General features: G+C 45.3%; 1 protein-coding gene across 3 annotated transcripts in view; it reads left to right on the top strand.

Annotated features, from left to right (window-relative positions):
• Nucleotides 1-2,243: 2,243 nt before the first annotated feature.
• Nucleotides 2,244-8,365, top strand: part of THADA (THADA armadillo repeat containing) — a 385,109-nt gene continuing 378,987 nt past the window's right edge. For all 3 annotated transcript variants that reach the window (XM_075535368.1, XM_075535369.1, XM_075535367.1), the window contains exons 1-4: nt 2,244-2,378; nt 5,563-5,662; nt 6,162-6,256; nt 7,049-7,179. In XM_075535368.1, the coding sequence (XP_075391483.1) occupies nt 5,587-5,662; nt 6,162-6,256; nt 7,049-7,179 (302 nt within the window). In that variant the 5' untranslated portion in view covers nt 2,244-2,378; nt 5,563-5,586. The remainder of the gene's footprint in view (nt 2,379-5,562; nt 5,663-6,161; nt 6,257-7,048; nt 7,180-8,365) is intronic.

Below are 8,365 nucleotides of genomic sequence, written 5' to 3'. Positions count from 1 at the left end.
AAAACACAGGACAGTGAGATAAAGTTGAGAAAAGTAATGCTTAAATATGTAAAACCACTGAAGGTTTAGGGAACCAAAATCTCTCTGTACTATTTCCTACCGATAATGTTCTTGAAGTTAGCTCAAGCATACCTTGTTTGATTGTGCCGGGCTTAATTGCGCTTGGAGAGAATGCTCTTTTCTATCTCTTAGTGACCCAATAGCTCAGAGTAGAACTGCCCCTGTTGGTTTCCAAGACTAACTCTTTACAGGAGTAGAAAGCCTTCATGTTTCTTCCACTGAGTCCCTGGTGGTTTTGAACTGTTGACCTTGCAGTTAGCAGCCCAACATAGAACCACTATGCTACCAGGACCCCTGGTGAATGCTCTTTTCTAATGGAAGGTTTGAGATAACTCTGAGTGGAACAAGTCTAAGGTGCTAATTTCCCTAATAGCATGTGCTCACTTGTGTGCGTGTCACATGTTGGTGATTCTAGGAATATTTCAAGCCTGTTCATAACATTATTGCACACTTAATAGGCTACCGTATGGTATAAGCATAACTTTATTTTTTAAAAATAATTTTATTGGGGGCTCGTACAATTTTTAGCACAATCCATACATACATCCATTGTGTCAAGAACATATATATGTTTGTTGCCATCATCATTCTCAAAACATTTGCCTTCTACTTGAGCCCTTAATATCTGCTGCTCATTTTCCCCCTCCCTCCCCATCTCATGAACCCTTCATCATTCATAAATTATTATTTTGTCATATATTATACTGTCCGACATCTCCCCCTGCCTTCTTCTCTGCTGTCCCTCCCCCAGGGAGGAGGCCATACATAGATTCTTGTAATCAGTTCCCCTTTTCTATCCCACATTCTCTCCACTCTCCAGGCATTGCCACTCTCACCACTAGTCCTGAAGGAGTCATCTGTCCTGGATTCCCTGTTTCCAGTTGCTATCTGTACCTATGTACATCCTATGGTCTAGTCAGATTTGTAAGGTAGAATTGGGATCATGATGGGGGGGGGAAGGAAGCATTTAAGAAGGAAAGTTATATGTTTCATGGTTGCTACCCTGCACCCTGCCTGGTTCATCTCCTCCCCACAACCCTTCAATAAGGGGTGTCCGGTTGGCTACCAGTGGGCTTTGAGTCTCCACTTTGCACTCACCCACATTTTCAATATGAATTTTTGTTCCTTGATGCTTGATACCTTATCCCGTCGACAGCTCGTGGTCACACGGGCTGGTGTGTTTCTTCCATGTGGGCTTTGTTGCTTTTGAGCTAGATGGCCACTTGTTTATCTTTGAGCCTTTAAGACCCGAGATGCTATATCTTTTGATAGCTGGACACCATCAGATTTCTTCACCACATTTGCTTATGCACACATTTTTCTTCAGGAAGGTGTGTACACCGGAGTGCCAATTTAATAGAACAAAGTGTTCTTGCATTGAGTAAGTGCTTGAGTGGAGGCCCAATGCCCATCTGTGGCCTTAGTACTAAACCTATAAATATATGCACATAGAGCTGTTTTCCTACATTCAGATAAATATATATGGAGTGGGAAACCAAAATTTTTGCCTCACTTGACTGTTACTGCCTCACTTGACTGCACTGGAGGGTGGCCTGTGTCCAAGTCTATTTCCTGATCTCACCTGCTGCCCTAGGTCCTAATATACTTATTTTGCTTTTTTACGTGTTGAGTCACCTGAAAATATTCTCTCTTTAGAAGTACAGACATAAGTATAAGACAAGCACATGCATATCTTTTAGGAGATACATTTTCAACGCCAGTGGCTGACAACGATCCGACAACGGCGCTCATTATTTGTTGGATGCATACATGCACTTTGGCAACCGCTAGTTAATTTCTGCAAGTCTCCTTTTCTCCAAAATCCGTATTGAGGCTTCACTGGCAGCCATACAAGCACCGACTCCCCATTCCTGCCGCCCGGGCGTAGGTTTCTTCCCGTTTCTCGGATGGGAAAGCTAACTCGAAGAAGGGCTGGAAGATCTAGGTTCAGGCAGTAGTGTTCCGGCCAGTCAAGTCTGCAGCACGGGTGGCCCAAAGAGAAGGAACCGGGCGGACCAGCTAACCGGACCAGCCCCGGCACCGCCCCGCAGCACCTGCGCTTCCTTTCAAAGCCGCGTCTAATCAAATTACGTAAGAACGCCGCTCGGCCCGGGCTCCGCTCCCGGCTCCGGATTGGAGGAGCCGCGCGCGGTCAACTCTCGCGATAGCTTCTCCTCCCGGGCTCCTCCCTCTCCGCCTGCGCGTCGAACCGGTGCGCGACTGGAGACCACGTTGCCCGTCCCGGAGGTGCCGTGGAGTCAGGCCGGCTTCCTGCGCGCACCCGGCGCCGCGCTCTTCGCCGAGCTCCCAGGCACGAGGTTTGGCTCCCAGGCGGCCCGCCCGCCGAACCCGCGGCCGCCCGTTCCTCTCCGCCTCCGGGCGCAGCCGGCGCGTTGTGGCCACTTCGCGTGGCACGCCAAATGCGCGTCCTTCCGCGTCGCGAGAATTCGGCGAGCTGAAACTGGTTTCTATGGCAACAGGGCTTCGCCCACTTGGCTTCGGGCCATTCCAGACCCTTCGAGTGTTGTGGGAACGCCCCGAGAATGAGGGGGTGGGAGTGAAGCAGAAACTTTGGAACTCTCGAGGGAAATCCGCGCCCACCGAAGGTCATTCGGGTGGGCACGGATCGTCCCTCTTGGGGAGGCCCAGTGCCTCAGGACACATGTTTAGCATCACCTGAACAAATGTAGCCACTGGCCCTAACTGGAGGCTCAGCAGCCTGAGGAAGGCCCTTAACTAGATGGACTGACAGAAACTGAGCGCAACTATAGGAACAGTTATGAAGATGGGGCAGGATTGGGCAGCGTTTCTTGGTTGTAGCTCGTGTCCCCATGGGTCAGAACGGACTCAACGGCACATAACAAGCACTGGGCCTATTTGTGCAACTCTGAGGATTCCCAGGGCAGATCCTGCTGCAAACGAGCTCATCTCTGACCAGAGTCCTTTTCCCCAATTAGCCCCTTCTCCAGGAAGTGGTTTTGTTGTTCATTCCCTGGGATCTAGTCATAGCATGTTTCAGATGGCCCCCATATCAGTGCATTGCTAGCTGTTGCCGTTCTCACTACCATTTTCCACGACCCCAAACCAAACTCACTGTCAATGAGTGGATGTCGTCTCTTATCGACCCTATAGGACACGGTACAACTGCCCCTGTGGGTTTCCCAGACTGTAACTCTTCTGGAAGCAGCTGATGGTTTCAAACTGCTGACGTGGCAACTCAACTCATAACCACAAGCCCTTAGGGCTCCTTAGTGGTTGTTTGTAGGCTACTCTCATGACGGAAGGCTTAATTTCCAAATAAATGTTCGGTTCTTTAGTGCCAGAGACTAGCTTGTCTCTATGGAATGGATTTTAGATCCAGCCCATTTCAGGTGTTGAAGTCACATTCCTTCCGTAATATCTCTGGCAACTGTTTGTTAATTCATCAGTTATTTGTTGAGCACCTATTACCGTATATACTCAAGTATAAGCCGACCAGAATATCAGCCGAGGCACCTAATTTTATCACAAAAACTGCGTAAGAAATGTGCTGAAAAACTCGGCTGATCCTTGAGTATTTGCGGTATGTGCCTGCACTCTTTCAAGCATTTGAGAATTCAGTGAAAAAGAATCTGGAAAGCTGCTGCTTTCATGAAGCTTTATTACTATGAGAGAGAGTCAATATACAAGTAAACAAGGTAAGGTGATTTCTGTAATAGACAATTCTGCAAAAAAAAAAAAAGTAGTGAAGGCCTGGAGTGTGTGTGTATGTGTGGAGGAGGTAGGGTGATTGTGGAAGACTTCTTGGAGCCATGCTCCCTCGGAGTGAGGAATCCCTTTGGCAAAGATAGGGTAGAATGCGCATTAATGGACAGAGGGGTAAAAGAACCCAAACACCCACTGCCTTCAAGTGATTCTGTCAGAGCAACATGTGTCTGGTTTCCAAAGTGGCAAATCTTGATGGGAGCAGATAACCTCAGCTTTCTCCCAAGGAGGGACTGGTGGGTTTGAACTGCTGCCCTTGTGGATAGCAGTCCAGTGTTTACCGGACCTTATAGGCAATCTACGGGCCAGGAAGGACAAAGCCCCTGAGACAGTGAAATGGAGCTTGGGTTGTGATGAAGTGCAAATGGAAGGCTATTCTTATTGGGTGCCCTTGAGTCAATTCCTACTCTTAGTGACCCCCATGTCAGAGTGGAACTGCCCCACTGGGTTTCTGTTTAGGGAAGCAGATTGTCAGACAGTCGTCCTATGGAACTGCAGGGTGGGTTCAGATCGCCAGCTTTCCAGTTAGCAGCTGGGCACTGAAACATCTTGTACCACCAGGGTTCAGGACCAGATGGCTATGATTTAGGAGTTTGAATCTTATTCTAAAAATGATTGGAACCCCAGGGATGCTATCAGGAAAGAAAGTGATTAAAATTTGATGAGGGCTTTTTAAGAATGGTTTTGGTGACTGGAGCGAATGGGCTTTCTAGAGGTCAGGGTAGACGTGAAGAGGTTAGGTAGGCGTTAAGAGCTGCTTCCAGGGCTCAGGTGAAAAGCAGCGTTGATTCAGTTTGGGCATTCCCAGTAGTGAGAGATTCTCTGTTGACAAGTCAGCCCACTCAGTAGTTAAACCCCGGAGCTGGGATCCTCCACCCCAGACTTCATTGTCTTTGCCTAAACCCGTAGCAATGGCCAAAAGATCAGTTCCCTCTTTCTCCAACTGAGTTTCACGCACTTGTCTTCTGCAGGCAGCCACCTGTGGTGATGCCAGGTGTTCTCTGCAGAAGGTGCTCTCGAGGTCTGTCAGAGATCCGACTGTATTGGCAGCTCCATCATTTAGTACGGCTCCCCCTTTAATCTTACAAAGGAGCCTGAGTGGCACAGTGGATTCAGTAATAGGCTGTTAAACCAAAAGGTCGGTTCAAAACCACCAGCCGGACCATGGGAGAAAGATTAAGCTTTCTATTCCAGTCTTGGAAACCCACTGTGCATGGCTCGCTCTGGGTCGAAGTTGACGCGAAGACGCCGAGTTTGCTGTTGTTTGGTTTGAGCTGTGAAAACGGAGCGTTGGTGGTGCAGTAGGTACGGGCTCAACTGCAAAGCATAAGGTCAGAGACTTGAGCTCACCTGCTGCTCTGCAAGAAAGCTGTGGCAGTCTGCTTCCATAAAGTTCACAGCCTTGGAAAGCCAGTGGAACAGTTCTCTAGTGTCACTATAAGTTGGGATTGACTTGATGGCCATGGGTTTTTGGGTGGTGTGTTTTTTTTCTTTTTCTTCTCAAAGCAGAAGTCCTTAGACCAGTGATTACCAGCCCAGGGTGGTTTTGCCTCCCAGGGCTTCTTTGACAATGGCTGGAGACACTCTGTCATTGTCCTAAGTGAGTGGAGAGATGCCTTTGGCATCTAGTGAGAAGAGCCAAGGATGCTGTGAAATTGGATAGATGACAGCCAAAGAATTATCTGGCTCCACATGCCAACAGTGTGGAGGTTGAGAAACCCTACGTTAGACAGCCCTGTAATTGCTTCTTTCTTGTAGTGACTTTCATTGACGCTCTTTACCATGGGTGTGAAGAAGAAGAAAGACACGCACGTTACTGCACTGACTGCTTGTCACCAGGACCTCGAAACCCTACAGTGTAAGTCATTTCCGACGTGTTCAATTCTTTCCCCCTCCCCCCTTTATCGCAAACAGAGTATTGTAATCTGTAGGAAGCCCACACTACAATGTTCAGTGTTTCTCTACTTTATTTTTCCACAGTTCTTAGATTCAGTGTTTGGTTTACAATGTTTTTCTTAATTTCTGTTTTCTAACAATTCAGTTCTTAATATTCTTTCTTCAAAAAAATAATTTTATTGGAGGCTCTTACAGATATCATAACAATCCTTAGTTCAATCACACCAAGCAATATTGTACAATTGCTGCCACCATCAGTTTCAAAACCCCTCGATATCAGCTCCCCTTTGTCCCCTCCCCACACCCCCCAGCAACTTTTTTTCCCCAAGTTTCTGTTTCTAATTAAGTTCTACCATTTTTTAAAAAACTTATGATTACTTAAATGTTGTACAAATGTGTAACATGTAAGCAATGTACATGTATTGTTAGGTGACTGGAGAAATGTTTTGTGTGTTATGTAGTGCTCGCTGACGTAGAAGGGAAAAATCTAGCTTCTTTGCTCCTACGTTGTGTACAGCTCACAGATGGCGTGCCACAAATCTGTTGTATCAAACAGGTAAGGCTGAATGGATCATTATAGACGCATCTTGAATATGCTGTTTATGGACTGCTTAAGGAATTGGCTGTTTCTGGCTACCAGTGACTTAATACACATTTATCAGTGCACTATCAGTTTATCATTAAAGAATAGATTTTTTTATTTGTGTATTATATAGTATCTTTTATCCAAAATGCCGTAGAAATCACATTCAGGCTCTTGCTGAGTTGGAACTGTAAACCAGGATAGGATGTTTGTGGAGCTAAAGAGGAAAAGAGTCATTTCTCTTAATCTGAATCTTCAAAATATTGTAGCAGACAGTTGAAATTAATTCAGAATGTAAACATCACTCACACTACGTCAGTATTAGAACTTACCATTTGCATGTTCATAATATTTTTTTGAAGCCAGTAAATTTATTGCTGGTTTTTAAATAGTGTTACAGAATTCTCAGAAGGAATCTTCTAGGTGCAGTGGTTAAGTGCTTGGCTGCTAACAGGTAGATTGGCATTGAGAACCCACCAGCTGCTCTGGGAGAAAGATGTAGCAGCCTGCTTTCCTAAAGTTTATAGCTCTGTGGCCGTTCTGCTCTGTTTTGTACAGTCACTAAGGCTAAATTGACTTGGAGGCAACAGGTATTACTTAAAAAAAATCGCTATGCCTACCTTTGAATCTATGCTTTTCATTGGAGAAGGGTCTCAGGGGTGAAGTGGGAATTGGGGGCTTTGGATTAAAAAGGTTAATAAGTATTGAGATAGATAATGGATATTAGAAAAATCATTATGGTTTTGAATTTTTTTTTAATTATAGATTGTCCCATTACTGGAGAAGGAAGCTAACAATGGTGTTTGTGATCCCATAATTCGAAGTTGTTTGGATATTTTAGCTGGCATTTACCTTTCTTTGAGCTTAAAGAACCCCTTGAAGAAAGTATTGGCGAGGTAGGTGCCTTAGTTCCTGCGTGCTGCTGAAAGAAGAGAAGACTACCGTCCAAACTTAGGGTGCTGGCTCTCATGTCAGAGGAGCAGGTTCTGCCTTTCAGCGACAGCAGGAGGGAGCCATCAGCCCAGCCTCTCTGCTCTTTATTTTACAGTTGACTCCTTGGTGCCCTGGCATCTATGTTTCCCTCATTCTTGTTTCTTCTGAATCTACACTGGTCTTTGTATCACTTTAAAGTGATTGGACAGGGTTTTATTAACCTCATACAGAAAGTCCTATTCCCAAAGGGATTCTATGCAGAGTTCCAAGGGTCAGGGCTCTAGGACATACTTTAACATCCTGTAACACGTATTCTGACAACAATCCTTAAAAACAAGGAAAAGAAGGAAGGGAGATTAAAAAGTATAAATATTGAATTGAGAGTAACCAATATTTAAAGCATCTTTCCTGATTTGATAAACTTGAACTAACAAGAAATATATCACCAAGAATGTCATTCCTTGTAGTTGCTTCTTTGTTTTGTGGTGTCACTGTTGACAACCCTATAAAAATACAGAAGCCTTCTTTATATTCAATGGGATTATTGACATACTGTATGTACTTGAATATAAGCCGACCCAAGTATAAGCCGAGGTACCTAATTATTACCTGGGAAACCAGAAAACTGATTGACTCGAGTATAAGCCTAGGGTGGGGAATTCAGGATGTGAATTAACACAGAGACCAGAGGGGAGAGACGGAGCGCAGCCACAGACACATCCTTACCAGTTCAGCTGCCGGCCTAAGTGAATCACTGCGGGTGCTTCTGCGAATTGGAGCCGTCCACATCATAGGACGGCTCTGATTGGTTAGATATGAGTAAACAAACATTCAAAGCCCTGCAGTGTCAGCGGGGCTTTGAATGAACAGCGGAGGAACGGCAATCACCTGTGAGATGTTACATCTCGCTGGGGTACCACGGGCCCGTGTATAAGCCGAACCCCAGTTTTTCAGCACATTTTTTGTGCTGAAAAACTCAGCTTATACACCAGTATATTACAGTAGTAGGTTTGTTTCTGTCATTTGCTATTTTTTCCCTCTACTTGTCTAATCTGTTCTTGCTTTAAACACACGTATTACCCAAATAATAAAGTGGTAGACAGATGATGTAAAACACCTCCCTACGTAAGTACATAAAATAGGAAGTTT

Source organism: Tenrec ecaudatus, chromosome 17 (assembly GCF_050624435.1).
Source record: "Tenrec ecaudatus isolate mTenEca1 chromosome 17, mTenEca1.hap1, whole genome shotgun sequence".
NCBI lineage: Eukaryota > Metazoa > Chordata > Mammalia > Afrosoricida > Tenrecidae > Tenrec > Tenrec ecaudatus.
This window is presented reverse-complemented; position numbering and strand designations above follow the sequence as displayed.